An 18,177-nucleotide genomic window follows, 5' to 3' on the forward strand; every position below is an offset into this window, starting at 1 on the left:
TCTCTCCCCTCCCCGTCCTCCCCCCTCTCTCCCCCATCTCTCACCATCTCTCTCCCCCTCCCCCGTCCCCCCATCTCTCACCATCTCTCTCCCCCTCCCCCGTCCCCCCCATCTCTCCCTGTCCCCCCCATCTCTCACCATCTCTCTCCTCCTCCCCGTCCCCCCTATCTCTCTCCCCCTCCCCGTCCCCCCCATCTCTCACCATCTCTCTCCCCTCCTCTCTCCCCCCATCTCTCACCATCTCTCTCCCCCTCCCCCGTCCCCCCATCTCTCACCATCTCTCTCCCCCTCCCCCGTCCCCACCATCTCTCACCATCTCCCCATCCCCCCCATCTCTCACCATCTCTCTCCTCCTCCCCCGTCCCCACCATCTCTCACCATCTCCCCATCCCCCCCATCTCTCACCATCTCTCTCCTCCTCCCCTGTCCCCCCCATCTCTCACCATCTCTCTCCCCTCCTCTCTCCCCCCATCTCTCACCATCTCTCTCCCCCTCCCCCGTTCCCCCATCTCTCCCCGTCCCCCCCCTCACCATCTCTCTCCTCCTCCCCCGTCCCCCCTATCTCTCTCCCCCTCCCCCGTCCCCCCCATCTCTCCCGTCCCCCCATCTCTCACCATCTCTCTCCTCCTCCCCCGTCCCCCCTATCTCTCTCCCCCTCCCCCGTCCCCACCATCTCTCACCATCTCCCCGTCCCCCCCATCTCTCACCATCTCTCTCCTCCTCCCCCGTCCCCCTATCTCTCTCCCCCTCCCCGTCCCCACCATCTCTCACCATCTCCCCGTCCCCCCCATCTCTCCCCGTCCCCCCCATCTCTCACCATCTCTCTCCTCCTCCCCCGTCCCCCCCATCTCTCACCATCTCTCTCCCCTCCTCTCTCCCCCCATCTCTCACCATCTCTCTCCCCCTCCCCCATCCCCCATCTCTCACCATCTCTCTCCCCCTCCCCCGTCCCCCCTATCTCTCTCCCCCTCCCCCGTCCCCCCCATCTCTCACCATCTCTCTCCCCCCATCTCTCACCATCTCTCTCCCCCTCCCCCGTCCCCCCATCTCTCTCCCCCTCCCCCGTCCCCCCATCTCTCTCCCCCTCCCCCGTCCCCACCATCTCTCTCCCCCTCCCCGTCCCCACCATCTCTCACCATCTCCCCGTTCCCCCCATCTCTCCCCGTCCCCCCCATCTCTCACCATCTCTCTCCTCCTCCCCCGTCCCCCCTATCTCTCTCCCCCTCCCCCGTCCCCCCCATCTCTCACCATCTCTCTCCCCCTCCCCCGTCCCCACCATCTCTCACCATCTCCCCGTTCCCCCCATCTCTCCCTGTCCCCCCCATCTCTCACCATCTCTCTCCCCCTCCCCATCTCGCCCTGTCCCCCCCATCTCTCACCATCGCTCTCCCCCTCCCCCGTCCCCCCATCTCTCACCATCTCCCCGTTCCCCCCATCTCTCACCATCTCTCTCCCCTCCTCTCTCCCCCCATCTCTCACCATCTCTCTCCCCCCTCCCGTCTCCCCCATCTCTCACCATCTCTCTCCTCCTCCCCCGTCCCCCCTATCTCTCTCCCCCTCCCCGTTCCCCCCATCTCTCACCATCTCTCTCCCCTCCTCTCTCCCCCATCTCTCACCATCTCTCTCCCCTCCCCCGTCCCCCCATCTCTCACCATCTCTCTCCCCCTCCCCCGTCCCCACCATCTCTCACCATCTCCCCATCCCCCCCATCTCTCCCCGTCCCCCCCATCTCTCACCATCTCTCTCCTCCTCCCCCATCCCCCCTATCTCTCTCCCCCTCCCCCGTCCCCCCCCATCTCTCACCATCTCTCTCCCCTCCCCGTCCCCACCATCTCTCACCATCTCCCCGTCCCCCCCATCTCTCCCCGTCCCCCCCATCTCTCACCATCTCTCTCCTCCTCCCCCGTCCCCCCCATCTCTCACCATCTCTCTCCCCCTCCCCGTCCCCACCATCTCTCACCATCTCCCCGTTCCCCCCATCTCTCACCATCTCTCTCCCCTCCTCTCTCCCCCCATCTCTCACCATCTCTCTCCCCCTCCCCCGTCCCCCCATCTCTGCACCATCTCTCTCCCCTCCCCCGTCCCCACCATCTCTCACCATCTCCCCATCCCCCCCATCTCTCCCCGTCCCCCCCATCTCTCACCATCTCTCTCCTCCTCCCCCGTCCCCCCCATCTCTCACCATCTCTCTCCCCCCATCTCTCACCATCTCTCTCCCCCCATCTCTCACCATCTCTCTCCCCCCATCTCTCACCATCTCTCTCCCCCTCCCCCATCCCCCCCATCTCTCCCCGTCCCCCCCATCTCTCACCATCTCTCTCCTCCTCCCCCATCCCCCCCATCTCTCCCCGTCCCCCCCATCTCTCCCGTCCCCCCCATCTCTCCCCGTCCCCCCCATCTCTCACCATCTCTCTTCTCCTCCCCCGTCCCCCCCATCTCTCTCCCCCTCCCCGTCCCCCTCATCTCTCACCATCTCTCTCCCCCCCCTCTCCCCCCATCTCTCACCATCTCTCTCCTCCTCCCCCGTCCCCCCCATCTCTCTCCCCCTCCCCGTCCCCCCCATCTCTCACCATCTCTCTCCCCCATCTCTCACCATCTCTCTCCCCCTCCCCGTCCCCCATCTCTCTCCCCCTCCCCGTCCCCCCTATCTCTCACCATCTCTCTCCCCCCATCTCTCACCATCTCTCTCCCCCTCCCCCATCCTCCCCCCTCTCTCCCCCCATCTCTCACCATCTCTCTCCCCCTCCCCCGTCCCCCCCATCTCTCCCTGTCCCCCCCATCTCTCACCATCTCTCTCCTCCTCCCCCGTCCCCCCCATCTCTCTTCCCCTCCCCGTCCCCCCATCTCTCACCATCTCTCTCCCCCCATCTCTCACCATCTCTCTCCCCCCTCCCCCGTCCCCCCCATCTCTCCCCGTCCCCCCCATCTCTCACCATCTCTCTCCCCCTCCCCGTCCCCACCATCTCTCACCATCTCCCCGTCCCCCCCATCTCTCACCATCTCTCTCCTCCTCCCCCGTCCCCCCATCTCTCCCTGTCCCCCCCATCTCTCACCATCTCTCTCCTCCTCCCCATCCCCCCCATCTCTCTCCCCTCCCCGTCCCCCCCCTCTCTCCCCCCCCCTCTCCCCCCTCCCCCCCCCTCTCTCCCCCCCTCTCTCCCCCCCTCTCTCCCCCCCTCTCTCCCCCCCTCTCTCCCCCCCTCTCTCCCCCCCTCTCTCCCCCCTCTCTCCCCCCCTCTCTCCCCCCCTCTCTCCCCCCCTCTCTCCCCCCCTCTCTCCCCCCCTCTCTCCCCCCCTCTCTCCCCCCTCTCTCCCCCCCTCTCTCCCCCCCTCTCTCCCCCCCTCTCTCCCCCCCTCTCTCCCCCCCTCTCTCCCCCCCTCTCTCCCCCCCTCTCTCCCCCCCCTCTCTCCCCCCCTCTCTCCCCCCCCTCTCTCCCCCCCCTCTCTCCCCCCCCTCTCTCCCCCCCCTCTCTCCCCCCCCTCTCTCCCCCCCCTCTCTCCCCCCCCTCTCTCCCCCCCCTCTCTCCCCCCCCTCTCTCCCCCCCCTCTCTCCCCCCCTCTCTCCCCCCCTCTCTCCCCCCCCTCTCTCCCCCCCCCTCTCTCCCCCCCCTCTCTCCCCCCCCTCTCTCCCCCCCTCTCTCCCCCCCTCTCTCCCCCCCTCTCTCCCCCCTCTCTCCCCCCATCCTCCCCCCTCCCCGTCCCCCCCATCTCTCACCATCTCTCTCCCCCTCCCCGTCCCCCCCATCTCTCACCATCTCTCTCCTCCTCCCCCATCCTCCCCCTCCCCGTCCCCCCCATCTCTCACCATCTCTCTCCCCTTCCCCCATCCTCCCCCCCCATCTCTCACCATCTCTCTCCCCCCTCCCCCATCCTCCCCCCCTCTCCCCCCCATCTCTCACCATCTCTCTCCCCCTCCCCCATCCTCCCCCCCCCTCTCCCCCCCATCTCTCACCATCTCTCTCCCCCGCCCCACAGACATTTGCGCCGACGCTGGGCACTGCCCCTGGTTCTGCTGCCCGAGCTGCTGTTCCTGCTCTGCCTGTTCGGCTACCTGGTGGTGCTGATCGTCTACAAGTGGGTGGCCTACACGGCCGCCGACTCCTGGCACGCCCCCAGCATCCTCATCCACTTCATTGACATGTTCCTCTTCACCAGCTCCCCCAGCAACCGGCCGCTCTACACGGGACAGGTACGGGCTGAGGCAGGGCGCAGAGACGGCGGGGTGGCAGAGATCTGGTCAGGGATGGTATCACAGCGACAGAAAGGGTGGGTAATGTAGCAGGATCGTCTTTTGAGTCAGCATGGGAAGAAGTCAGGAACAGGAAGGGCGCAGTTACTCTCCTGGGAGTATTCTATAGGTCTCCTGGTAGCAGCAGAGATACTGAGGAGCAGATTGGGAGGCAGATTTTGGAGAGGTGCAAAAATAACAGGGTTGTTATCATGGTTGACTTTAACTTCCCTAATATCGATTGGCACCTGATTATTTCAAGGGTTTAGATGGGGCAGAGTTTGCTAAGTGTGTCCAGGATGGATTCCTGTCACAGTATGTGGACAGGCCGACCAGGGGGAATGCCATACTAGATCTAGTACTAGGTAATGAACCAGGTCAGGTCACAAATCTCCCAGTGGGTGAGCATCTAGGGGACAGTGACCACCGCTCCCTGGCCTTTATAGTTATCACGGAAAAGGATAGAATCAAAGAGGACAGGAAAATGTTTAATTGGGGAAGGGAAAATTATGAGGCTAGAACTTGCGGGTGCGAATTGGAATGATGTTTTCACAGGGAAATGTACTATGGACATGTGGTCGATGTTTAGAGATCTCTTGCAGGATGTTAGGGATAAATTTGTCCCGGTGAGGAAGATAAAGAATGGTAGGGTGAAGGAACCATGGGTGACAAGTGAGGTGGAACATCTAGTCAGGTGGAAGAAGGCAGCATACATGAGGTTTAGGAAGCAAGGATCAGCTGGGTCTATTGAGGAATATAGGGAAGCAAGAAAGGAGCTTAAGAAGGGGCTGAGAAGAGCAAGAAGGGGGCCTGAGAAGGCCTTGGCAAGTAGGGTAAAGGAAAACCCCAAAGCATTCTTCAATTATGTGAAGAAAAAAAGGATGATAGGAGTGAAGGCAGGACCGATTAGAGATAAAGGTGGGAAGATGTGCCTGGAGGCTGTGGAAGTGAGCGAGGTCCTCAATGAATACTTCTCTTCGGTATTCACCAATGAGAGGGAACTTGATGATGGCGAGGACAATATGAGTGAGGTTGATGTTCTGGAGCATGCTGATATTACGGGACAGGAGGTGTTGGAGTTGTTAGAATACATTAGGACAGATAAGTCCCCGGGGCCTGACGGAATATTCCCCCGGCTGCTCCACGAGGCGAGAGAAGAGATTGCCGAGCCTCTGGGTGGGATCTTTATGTCCTCGTTGTCCACGGGAATGGTACCGGAGGATTGGAGGGAGGCGAATGTTGTCCCCTTGTTCAAAAAAAGGAGTAGGGATAGTCTGGGTGCTTATATACCAGTGAGGAGGAGAAGAAGATTCAAAGATCCAAAGAACTTTACTGTCATTCTAACCGTACGTCAGCTCCGCAGGGCAGAAAGAGACAGCGTTTCCCAGGGGCAGTGCGATCATAACTTAACCAACACAACGCTAACTAATAAACATAACAATAAATAGTAAAACACAACAGCCACATGTCAGTTAAAATCAGTTATAAGTGTCCAGTGCAAGTTAAAAGTGTCCAAAGCAGAGTCAGGTAGAGCAGCTATTTAGCAGTCTGACTGCTGTGGGAAGAAGCTGTTTAGAAGCCTTGTGCTTTTAGTTTTGATGCTCCTGTAACGTTTGCCTGATGGCAGAAGAACAAACAGTTCATGGAGAGGGTGTGAGGGGTCTTTAATGATGCACCGTGTCTTCTGGAGGCATCGACTCTGAAAGAGGTCTTGGACAGAAGGTAGGGAGACCCCAATAACCTTCTCTGCTCCCCCTAACCACCCTCTGCAAGGCTTTTTTGTCGACAACACTGCAGCTGGAGTACCAGGTTGTGATGCTAAAGATCAGCACACTCTCAACCACGTCTCTGCAGAATGTGGTTAAGATGTTAGTGGGGAGTGATGCTTGTTTAAGCTTCCTCAGAAAGTGCAATCTCTGCCGGGCCTGTTTCACAATCCCAGTGGCGTTCCTGGACCAGGTGAGATTGTCCGAGATCTGCACCCCAAGGAACTTGATGTTTTCCACTCTATCCGCAGTGGAGCCACTGATGGCTGAGGGGTGTGTGTTCGGGCTGAGACCGTCTGAAATCAACGATCACCTCCTTGGTTTCGGTGACATTAAGCATCAGGTTGTTATCCCTGCACCAGCTCTCTAGATGTTTGACCTCCTCCCTGTACACAGTTTCATCATTTTTTCTGATGAGCCCCACCACCGTGGTATCGTCTGCAGATTTAATGATCAGGTTCTCCTGGAATCTGGCTGCACAGTCGTGCATTAGCAGTGTAAACAGCAACGGGCTGAGCACACAGCCTTGTGGGGATCCAGTGCTCAGCGTGATGGAGTCAGAGATGTTCCTGCCAACACGGACTGACGAACGTTTAAACAAAGGACTCTTCCGCAACCTTTTCAGCAAAGCCATCACTTCCACCATCCAAGCCATTGACATATACAGAGGAGCAGATTCTGGAAAGGTGGAAAAATAACAGGGTTGTTATCGTGGGCGCCTTTAACTTCCCCAATATTGATTGGCACCTGATTAGTTCCAAGGGTTTAGATGGGGCAGAGTTTGTTAAGCGTGTCCAGGACGGATTCCTGTCACAGTATGTGGACAGGCCGACCAGGGGGAATGCCATACTAGATCTAGTCTCTCGGGGGGAGCACGTTCCCAGCAACGTACCGAGGAACTGCCGAACGGAACAGACCCTGTTCCTGGAGGCCGAGAGGGGCCGCACCCTCGGGTGCGGATACGGAGAGGTGAAAGCCATCCTCGACACCGGGGCGCAGGTCAGGTTGCTGCACGGAGGGAGGGAGGGAGAGAGAGAGAGAGAGAAAGAAAGAAACGGTTTGGAGAGGGAGATGGGGAGTGATGGGAGGGAGGGGAGGGAGGGAGTGGGGATGAGGGAGGGGGAGTGCGGATGAGGGAGGGGACGTGGATGAGGGAGGGGGAGTGGGGAGGAGAGAGGGGACGTGGATGAGGGAGGGGACGTGGATGAGGGAGGGGGAGTGAAAATGAGGGAGGAGAGTAGGGATGACCGAGGGGGAGTGGGGAAGAGGGAGGGGACGTGGATGAGGGGGGAGTAGGGATGAGGGAGTGGGGAGGAGGGAAGGAATGTGGATGAGGGAAGGGAGTGGGGAGGAGGGAGGGGACATGGATGAGGGAAGGGAATGGGGATGAGGGAAGGGAATGGGGATGAGGGAGGGGACGTGGATGAGGAAGGGGACGTGGATGAGGGAGGTGAGTGGGGATGAGGGAGGGGACGTGGATGAGGGAGGTGAGTGGGGATGAGGGAGGGGACGTGGATGAGGGAGGGGGAGTGAAAATGAGGGAGGAGAGTAGGGATGACCGAGGGGGAGTGGGGAAGAGGGAGGGGACGTGGATGAGGGGGGAGTAGGGATGAGGGAGTGGGGAGGAGGGAAGGAATGTGGATGAGGGAAGGGAGTGGGGATGAGGGAGGGGACGTGGATGAGGGAAGGGAATGGGGATGAGGGAGGGGACGTGGATGAGGAAGGGGACGTGGATGAGGGAGGTGAGTGGGGATGAGGGAGGGGACATGGATAAGGGAGGGGAGGAGGGAGCAGACGTGGATGAGGGAGGGGAGTAGGGATGAGCGAGGGGGAGTGGGGAGGAGGGAGTAGGGGTGAAGGGGACCTGGATGAGGGAGGTGAGTGGGGATGAGGGAGCAGACGTGGATGAGAGAGGGGGAGTGGAAATGAGGCAGGGAAGTAGGGATGAGCGAGGGGAAGTGGGGAGGAGGGAGCGGACGTGGATGAGGGAGTGCGGAGGAGGGAGGGAAGTGGGGATGAGGGAGGGTGAGTGGAAATGAAGAAGGGGTAGTGGGGATGAGGGAGGGGAGTGGGGAGGAGGGAGGGGACGAGGATGAGGGAGGGGAGTGGGGAGGAGGGAGGGGACGAGGATGAGGGAAGGGAGTGTGGAGGAGGGAGGGGACGTAGTTGAAGGAGGGACGTGGATGAGGGAGGGGGAGTGGAAATGAAGGAGGGGTAGTGGGGATGAGGGAGGGGAGTAAGGATGAGCGAGGGGGAGTGGGGAGGAGGGAGGGGAGTGGGGAGGAGGGAGGGGAGTAAGGATGAGCGAGGGGGAGTGGGGAGGAGGGAGGGGACGTGGATGAGGGAGGGGAGTGGGGAGGAGGGAAGGGACGTGGATGAGGGAGAGGAGTGGGGAGGAGGGAGGGGACGTGGATGAGGGAGAGGAGTGGGGAGGAGGGAGGGGGACGTGGATGAGGGAGAGGAGTGGGGAGGAGGGAGGGGACGTGGATGAGGGAGAGGAGTGGGGAGGAGGGAGGGGACGTGGATGAGGGAGAGGGGACGTGGATGAGGGAGGGGAGTGGGGATGAGGGAGGGGACGAGGATGAGGGAAGGGAGTGTGGAGGAGGGAGGGGACGTGGTTGAAGGAGGGACGTGGATGAGGGAGGGGGAGTGGAAATGAGGGAGGGGAGTGGGGAGGAGAGGAGGTGGGTATGACGCTGTTGGGGAGGGGTCGAGTGAGTGGTAGGCTGAACGGTGGAGGAGGGGGGCTCTCAGGGAGGTGAGGGTATCGCGGTGCTGGAAACTCACTCTGCCTGTCGCGGGTGCTCTTTCCCCACCCTCCAGGACAAAGTCCAGGACGTGCTGGTGACCCTGGCCATTCTCTGTATCCCCGTCCTCCTGCTGGGGAAACCAGTTTACCTGTACGTCACCTCGAGGCGCCGACCGAGGCAGAGGGCCCGGCTGGTATGTGGGACAACACCCCTCCCTGTCTGCGTCTCCCCTATCCCTCCCTGTCTGCGTCTCCCCCATCCCTCCCTCCCTGTCTGCGTCTCCCCCATCCCTCCCTGTCTGCGTCTCCCCCATCCCTCCCTGTCTGCGTCTCCCCCATCCCTCCCTGTCTGCGTCTCCCCCATCCCTCCCTGTCTGCGTCTCCCCCATCCCTCCCTGTCTGCGTCTCCCCCATCCCTCCCTGTCTGCGTCTCCCCCATCCCTCCCTGTCTGCGTCTCCCCCATCCCTCCCTGTCTGCGTCTCCCCCATCCCTCCCTGTCTGCGTCTCCCCCATCCCTCCCTGTCTGCGTCTCCCCCATCCCTCCCTGTCTGCGTCTCCCCCCCTCCCCCGTCTCCCCCTCCCCCCCTCTCCCCCTCCCCCCTCCCCGTCTCCCCTGTCTCCCCCCTCCCCCCGTCTCCCCTGTCTCCCCTACCTCTCCCCGCGCCCCTGTCTCCCCTACCTCTCCTACGCTCCTCCCGTATCGCTTGTCACCCTCTCTCTCCTCCTGTCTCTGTCTCTCCTCCCCCCTCCCCAATACCACCCCCCGTCCCCGTCTCCCCCCCCGTCCCCGTCTCCCCCCCGTCCCCGTCTCCCCCCCGTCCCCGTCCCCTCCCCCTCCCCCCCCGTCCCCTCCCTCTCTCCCCGTCCCCGTCCCCCCTTCCCCGTCCCCATCTGCCCCTCCCACCGTCTCCATCTCAGTCACCCCCTCCCCTCCCCAGTAACGGGTCTGGTTTCTGTCTCTCACAGGACAGGTACACGTCCCTGACTGAGGAGACTGAAGCTTTAATTAATGTTGCAGAAGCTGATATTGAAAATGCAGACGATGATAGTGAAGAAACGGTAAATATGGAGGGAGATTCGCTCTGTGTCCGACCCCGGGAGTGTGTGATGGGACGGTCTGGAGGGAGATTCGCTCTGTGTCTGACCCCGGGAGTGTGTGATGGGACGGCCTCTATTGTATATCTGCCTGCACTATGAACCCCTGGCAGAGCCCTCTGTGACGCACCCCTCTCTGTGTGTAACAAAGAAAAAACTTGCCCCACATATTCCCCTTTGCACCTTCCCCCCCCCCTCAGATTCAACCTCTGCCCTCCGCTACTGGACATGTCCGCCTCTCGTAATCTTACAAACCTCTATCAAATCTCTCCCCCAGTCTCCGTTACTCCACAGAAAACCTGTACGAACTCTCCATGCTCTCTAATCCAGGCAGCATCCTGGTGAACCCGTCCTGTACGCCCTCTCCAAACCGCGTCCCGCCCCCCCAACACACAGCCCTCCTGTAACAGGACGACACGAACTACACGCATTACCCCCAGTCCAGTCCTTCCCGTTCCCCCCCCCCCACCCCGTCTGCTGCGAGGGAGCCGTGGGCTCGGGGCCCCGATATCCCTGCCGCACGTCAGTTCTGCGGCCGGTAACTGCGTCCTACGAAGGCCCGATCGCCAGCAGCCTTCGCTGCGACCCCGTCCGCGCCTGACGCCACTTTCCGCGGACCGCGATGCCGAGCGGGCAGGGAAATGGCAGATGGGAGTTGGGATTAGATTACGAGGACACTCGTTTAGGAACGCGTGCATTAAAAAAATGATATGTTGACACAATGTATATCAGGTTTTCAGTCTTGTTTGTCTTGTGGTATCATTCTGGAGGAACATTGTATCAGTTCTTAATGCATGCGTTACTAAATGACAATAAAAGAAGACTGCGTGCCCTCATAATCTAATTGTTCCTCCAGAATGAAATCACAAGAACACAGGGCAAGCCAAGACTAAAACTGACAGAAAACACATAATGATAACATATAGTTACAACAGTGCAAAGCAATACCGTAATTTGATAAAGAGCAGACCATGGGCACGGTAAAAAAAAAAGTCTCAAAGTCCCGATGGCCCCATCGTCTCACGCAGACGGCAGAAGGGAGAAAAACTCTCCCCGCCACGAACCTCCAAGCTCCACCAACTCGCCAATGCGTTGGAAGCACCCAACCGCAGCCGACTCTGAGTCCGTCCGGAAACTTCCAGCCTCCGACACCGAGCGCCGTCTCTGCCGAGCGCTTCGACCCCGGCCCCGGCCGCCGAGCAACAAGCAAAGCCGAGGACCCGGGGCCTTCCCCTCCGGGGATTCCGGATCGCGCAGCGGCAGCGAAGCAGGCATTCCAGAAGTTTCTCCAGACGTTCTTCCGTGCCCTCACGTCCATCTCCATCGAATCAGGATCATACACGGCACACTTCTTGACGGATTACAGACATCATTCACCGGAGTGGCCGCTGCGAGCTGTGTCGCGCTGCCGTCTTCTCCTCCCAACAATTTAAGATCGCCTTACTAACCTTAGCGCCTGTCCGCGCAACGTCCATCTCCCCCCGTCCCCAGGCGTCTGTCTGACAGGCTCTTAAAACGTCTCCGTTTTTCCTGCTCCCCAGCCCGCCACACCCCTCCTGTGACGGGACGACCCAAACCGTACACAATACCTCCCCCCCCCAGTCCATCCCGACCAGACCGGAATCAAAGGTTATGGGGAGAAGGCAGGAACTGGATACTGATTGTGGACGATCAGCCATGATCACAGTGAATGGCGGTGCTGGCTCGAAGGGGCCGAATGGCCTACTCCTGCACCTATTGTCCCCATGTCCTTTCACTCCGCTATCATTAAGAGCTCTATCCATCTCTTTCTTGAAAACATCCAGAGACTTGGCCTCCACAGCCTTCTGGTGCAGAGCATTCCACATATCCACCACCCTCTGGGTGAAAAAGTTTTTCCTCAACTCCGCTCGAAATGGCCGACCCCTAATTCCTAAACTGTGGCCTCTGGTTCTGAACTCACCCATCAGCAGGAACATGCTTCCTGCCTGCAGCGTGTCCAATCCCTTAATAATCTTATATGTTTCAATCAGATCCCCTCTCATCCTTCTAAGTTCCAGAGTATACAAGCCCAGTCGCTCCAATCTTTCCACATACGACAGTCCCGCCATCCCGGGAATTAACCTTGTGAATCTACGCTGCACTCCCTCAATAGCAAGAATGTCCTTCCTCAAATTTGGAGACCAAAACTGCACACAGTACTCCAGGTGTGGTCTCACCAGGGCCCTGTACAGCTGCAGAAGGACCTCTTTGTTCCAATACTCAATTCCTCTTGTTATGAAGGCCAACATGCCATTAGCTTTCTTCACTGCCTGCTGTACTTGCATGCTTGCTTTCAGTGACTGATGTACAAGAACATCTAGATCTCGTTGTACTTCCCCTTTTCCTAACTTGACTCCATTCAGATAATAATCTGCCTTCCTGTTCTTCCCACCAAAGTGGATAACCTCACATTTATCCACATTAAACTGCATCTGCCATGCATCTGCCCACTCATTAGTACTTGCATGCGTGTTTTCAGTGACTGATGTATAAGAACCCCTAGACCTCGTTGTAGAGGAGGGGACTGATTGTGGATGATCAGCTGTGATCACAGTGAATGGCGGTGCTGGCTCGAAGGGGCCGAATGGCCCACTCCTGCACCTATTGTCTATTGTGACCGTGGGGACGTGGAGAGCTACATCCTTGCGGGTGGGCGGCGAAGTGAGAAGCTGGGAGCTGATAGGTGGGAAAAGGGGCCAAGGGCTGAAGGTGAAGGAGTCTGATTGGAGAGTGGACCATGGGAGGGAGGGGAAGGTCGGTGCGGGCACCCAGGGGGAGCTGATGGGCAGAGGGAAGAGGGAGGAGGCCCCTCCGTGGGGATTTGAAGAGGAGGGAAGAGGGATGGGGCAAAGTTTAACAAGTTCTTGAATCTGACACGTCACCTCGTTCTCCCTCCTCCCCCCACCCCCCCCCAACAGGTGAACATGGGGGACGTGTTTATCAAGCAGGCCATTCACACAATTGAGTACTGTCTCAGCTGTATCTCCAACACGGCGTCCTACCTCCGTCTCTGGGCTCTCAGCCTCGCTCACGCACGTAAGTCTCTCTCTCTCTCTCTTCGGGGGGGGGGTGGATACGGAGACGGGAAATGTGCACGGTGCTCCCGGTGTGTGTGGGTCTGACCCAGGGGGGATACGGAGACGGGAACTGTGCACGGTGCTCCCGGTGTGTGCGGGTCTGACCCGGGGGGGGATACGGAGACGGTAACTGTGCACGGTGCTCCCGGTGTGTGTGGGTCTGACCCGGGGGGGATACGGAGACGGGAAATGTGCACGGTGCTCCCGGTGTGTGTGGGTCTGACCCGGGGGGGGATACGGAGACGGGAACTGTGCACGGTGCTCCCGGTGTGTGTGGGTCTGACCCGGGGGGGGGGGATATGGAGACGGGAACTGTGCACGGTGCTCCCGGTGTGTGGGTCTGACCCAAGGGGGATACGGAGATGGGAACTGTGCACAGTGCTCCCGGTGTGTGTGGGTCTGACCCAGGGGGGATACGGAGACGGGAACTGTGCACGGTGCTCCCGGTGTGTGTGGGTCTGACCCGGGGGGATATGGAGACGGGAACTGTGCACGGTGCTCCCGGTGTGTGTGGGTCTGACCCGGGGGGATACGGAGACGGGAACTGTGCACGGTGCTCCCGGTGTGTGTGGGTCCGACCCAAGGGGGATACGGAGACGGGAACTGTGCACAGTGCTCCTGGTGTGTGTGGGTCTGACCCAGGGGTGATACGGAGACGGGAACTGTGCACGGTGCTCCTGGTGTGTGGGTCTGACCCAGGGGGGATACGGAGACGGGAACTGTGCACGGTGCTCCCGGTGTGTGTGGGTCTGACCCAAGGGGGATACGGAGACGGGAGCTGTGCACGGTGCTCCCGGTGTGTGTGGGTCTGACCCAGGGGGGGATACGGAGACGAGAACTGTGCACGGTGCTCCTGGTGTGTGGGTCTGACCCAGGGGGGATACGGAGACGGGAACTGTGCACAGTGCTCCTGGTGTGTGGGTCTGACCCAAGGGGGATACGGAGACGGGAACTGTGCACGGTGCTCCCGGTGTGTGTGGGTCTGACCCGGGGGGGGGGGGGGGGGGAGATACGGAGACGGGAACTGTGCACGATGCTCCCGGTGTGTGTGGGTCTGACCCGGGGGGGGGATACGGAGACGGGAACTGTGCATGGTGCTCCCGGTGTGTGTGGGTGTGACCCGGGGGGGATACGGAGACGGGAAGTGTGCACGGTGCTCCCGGTGTGTGTGGGTCTGACCCGGGGGGGGGATACGGAGACGGGAACTGTGCATGGTGCTCCCGGTGTGTGTGGGTGTGACCCGGGGGGGATACGGAGACGGGAAGTGTGCACGGTGCTCCCAGTGTGCGTGGTTCTGACCCGGGGGGATACGGAGATGGGATTGTTAAACTTTTCTTGTTCTCTCCCGCCGCCCTCCTGCAGAGTTATCGGAGGTCTTGTGGTCGATGGTGTTGAGACAGGCGTTCCGGATGCCCGGCTACGCCTTCTCGGTTGCTGTGTTTGCTGCCTTTGCATTCTTCGCCGTACTCACCGTCGCAATCCTCCTGGTCATGGAAGGCTTGTCGGCCTTCTTACACGCCCTGCGTCTGCACTGGTACGCGGAAACACGGGTCGTCGGGTGGAGGGGGGCGGCCAGAGTGAGTTTCAATGGGACCCCGGGAGTGCGGAGGGCGATTCGCTCTGTGTGTGACCCCGGGAGTGTGTGATGGGACGGTGCGGAGGGAGATTCACTCTGTGTCTGACCCCGGGAGTGTGTGACGGGACGGTGTGGAGGGAGATTCACTCTGTGTCTGACCCCGGGAGTGTGTGATGGGACAGTGCGGAGGGAGATTCGCCCCGTGTCTGACTCCGGGAGTGTGTGATGGGACGGTGTGGAGGGAGATTCACTCTGTGTCCGACCCCAGGAGTGTGTGATGGGATGGTGCGGAGGGAGATTCGCCCCGTGTCCGACCCTGCGAGTGTGTGATGGGACGGTGCGGAGGGAGATTAGCCCCGTGCCCGACCCCGGGAGTGTGTGACGGGACGGTGCGGAGGGAGATTAGCCCCGTGCCCGACCCCGGGAGTGTGTGACGGGACGGTGCGGAGGGAGATTCCTCTATCTCTCATTCCGTAATAGTCACTCTTCTCAGTAACAAACTGTGGCCCATATTCCCTTCCTTAGACAGACCACCCGTATCTGTCTAAACCTTTCCTATCCTTGTCCCTGTCCGAGTGTCGTGACCGTACCTGCCTCGGCCACTTCCCCTGGCAGTTCATTCCATAGACGGACCATGCCTTGGGTGAAAAAGTTGCCTCTCGGGGTCCCCTATTAAATCTCTCCCTCCCCGAACCTTAAACCTGTGCCCTATGGTACTTGATCCCCCGACCCTGGGGAAAAAGTCTGTGCACATTCACCCTATCTGTGCCCCTTGGTGGTTTAACACATCCCTGTAAAGTCACCCCTAGGCTCCGAGGAATAGAATCACAACCTGTTCGATTTCTCCCCGTAACTCAGTCCCTCTCGTCCTACGGATCTCCCGCTTCAGCCTTTCCGGCTCGACGCCATCGTTCCCACTGCCGGGACTTTTGGGGCGTGGACTCCCAAGTTGGGGTACGGTGCGGGGAGGGTGCCGTTGGACTTGATCTGAAAGTCCCGCTCCTGGCTGGAGCGTTTTGTCAACCCAAGCCGTCAGAGTGTGACTTCCGCCGCCCAGGGTCGGGCATTGAGGAATTTGTGCGTGGAAGGTCATGTTTGACAAATCTTACTGAATGTTCTGAAGAGGTTACTAGGAAAGTTGACAAGGGTAAAGCGGTGGATGTTGTCTATATGGACTTCAGTAAGGCCTTTGACAAGGTCCCACATGGAACGTTAGTTAGGAAGGTTCAATCATTAGGCATTAATATCGAAAAGGATAGTGAGGGATAAAATTGGTCCTTTAGAGAATCAGAGTGGACAGCTATGTGCGGAGCCAAAAGAGATGCGGGAGATTTTGAACAATTTCTTTTCTTCGGTATTGACTAAGGAGAAGGATATTGAATTGTGTAAGATAAAGGTAGTTATGGAAACTATGATGATTAAGGAAGAGGAAGTACTGGCGCTTTTAAGGAATATAAAAGTGGATAAGTCTCCGGGGTCCAGACAGGATATTCCCTAGGACCTGGAGGGAAGTTAGTGTGGAAATAGCAGGGGCTGTGACAGAAATATTTAAAATGTCAGTAGAAACAGGGATGGTGCCGGAGGGTTGGCATATTGCTCATGTTGTTCCATTGTTTAAAAAGGGTTCTAAGAGTAAACCTAGCAATTATCGGCCTGTGAGTTTGACATCAGTGGTGGGTAAATTGATGGAAAGTATTCTTAGAGATGGTATATACAATTATCTGGATAGAAAGTGTCTGATCAGGAACAGTCAACACGGATTTGTGCGTGGAAGGTCATGTTTGACAAATCTTATTGAATATTTGAAGAGGTTACTAGGAATGTTGACGAGGGTAAAGCGGTGGATGTTGTCTATATGGACTTCAGTAAGGCCTTTGACAACGTTGCACATGGAAAGTTAGTTAGGAAGGTTCAATCATTAGGTATTAATATTGAAGTAGTAAAATAGATTCAGCAGTGGCTGGATGGGAGACGACAGAGAGTAGTGGTGGATTACTGCGTGTCAGATTGGAGGACGGTGTGTAGCGGTGTGCCTCAGGGGTCTGTACTGGGTCCAATGTTGTTTGTCATATACATTAATGATCTGGATGATGGGGTGGTAAATTGGATGAGTAAGTATGCAGATGATACTAAGATAGGTGGAGTTGTGGATAATGAAGTAGGTTTTCCACGCTGGCAGAGAGATTTAGGTCAGTTAGAAGAGTGGGCTGAAAGATGGCAGATGGAGTTTAATGCTGATAAATGTGAGGTGCTACATTTTGGTAGGACTAATCAAAATAGGACATACATGGTAAATGGTCGGGCATTGAAGAATGCAGTAGAACAGAGGGATCTAGGAGTAATGGTGCATAGTTCCCTGAAGGTGGAATCTCATGTGGATAGGGTGGTGAAGAAAGCTTTTGGTATGCTGGCCTTTATAAATCAGAGCATTGAGTATAGGAGTTGGGATGTAATGTTGCAATTGTACAGGGCATTGGTGAGGCCAAATTTGGAGAATTGTGTACAGTTCTGGTCACCGAATTATATGAAAGGTGTCAATAAAATTGAGAGAGTACAGAGGAGATTTACTGAAATGTTGCCTGGGTTTCATCTCCTAAGTTACAGAGAAAGGTTGAACAAGTTGGGTCTTTATTCTTTGGAGTGTAGAAGGTTGAGGGGGGACTTGATAGAGGTGTTTAAAATTATGAGGGGGATTGATAGAGTTGACGTGGATAGGCTTTTCCCATTGAGAGTGGGGGAGATTCAAACAAGAGGACATGAGTTGAGAGTTAAAGGGCAAAAGTTTAGGGGTAACACGAGGGGGAACTTCTTTACTCAGAGAGTGGTAGCTGTGTGGAACGAGCTTCCAGCAGAAGTGGTTGGGGCAGGTTCGATGTTGTCGTTTAAAGTTAAATTGGACAGATATACGGACAGGAAAGTAACGGAGGGTTATGGGCCGATTGCGGGTCGGTGGGACCGGGTGAGAGTAAGCGTTCGGCACGGACTGGAAGGGCCGGGATGGCCTGTTTCCGTGCTGTGATTGTTGTATGGTTATCCAGTTTACTAACCCCGGCCTCCTGTGCTCTACAGGGTGGAGTTTCAGAGCAAGTTCTACTCGGGCTCTGGGGTCCTCTTCGTCCCTTTCTCCTTCTCCCTCCTGGACCTGGAGACTCTGGGCCCATGAGTCTCGCCCCGGCGCACGCACCCTCTCCCACCGGGGAGGAGGGTAGATGGGGCGCAGGATATCGGTCGACCCGAATCCCACCAGAGCTTCGGAAAGTTTGTTTTCTTGCCGGTCGCCTCGCGAGCCGTGCCAAATAAAATGCTCGTCTTTTCCCGTGGTCGTGTTTGTTTTTGTCTCGGAGACCCTCTCCCCGTATCTGTAGACCCCCTCCCCCCCCCCCCCCGCCCAGCAGAAGGCTGGGGAGGGACGGGGGGACCTCAGCGCACAAGGGTGGGACACACACCGTGAACGGTGGGGAGTGGCGAGGGGACAGGGGGACCTCGGCGTACGAGGGTGGGACACGCACCGTGAACGGTGGGGAGTGTCGAGGGACGAGGGGACCTCGGCGTACGAGGGTGGGACACGCACCGTGAACGGTGGGGAGTGTTGAGGGATGGGGGGACCTCGGGGTACGAGGGTGGGACACGCACCGTGAACGGTGGGGAGTGTCGAGGGACAGGG

General features: G+C 58.5%; 1 protein-coding gene across 1 annotated transcript; it reads left to right on the forward strand.

Moving 5' to 3' along the window:
- Positions 1 to 3,976: 3,976 nt before the first annotated feature.
- LOC140192679 (V-type proton ATPase 116 kDa subunit a 4-like) lies at positions 3,977 to 17,833 on the forward strand (the record flags this gene model as incomplete). The annotated part of the gene is made up of 6 exons (XM_072250198.1): positions 3,977 to 4,189; positions 8,818 to 8,937; positions 9,711 to 9,803; positions 12,779 to 12,896; positions 14,300 to 14,471; positions 17,583 to 17,833. Coding segments are annotated over 6 exons (810 nt in total), but the record flags the coding sequence as incomplete, so codon positions are not given.
- Positions 17,834 to 18,177: the final 344 nt, after the last annotated feature.

Source organism: Mobula birostris, unplaced genomic scaffold (assembly GCF_030028105.1).
Source record: "Mobula birostris isolate sMobBir1 unplaced genomic scaffold, sMobBir1.hap1 scaffold_2122, whole genome shotgun sequence".
Classification (NCBI taxonomy): Eukaryota; Metazoa; Chordata; class Chondrichthyes; order Myliobatiformes; family Myliobatidae; genus Mobula; species Mobula birostris.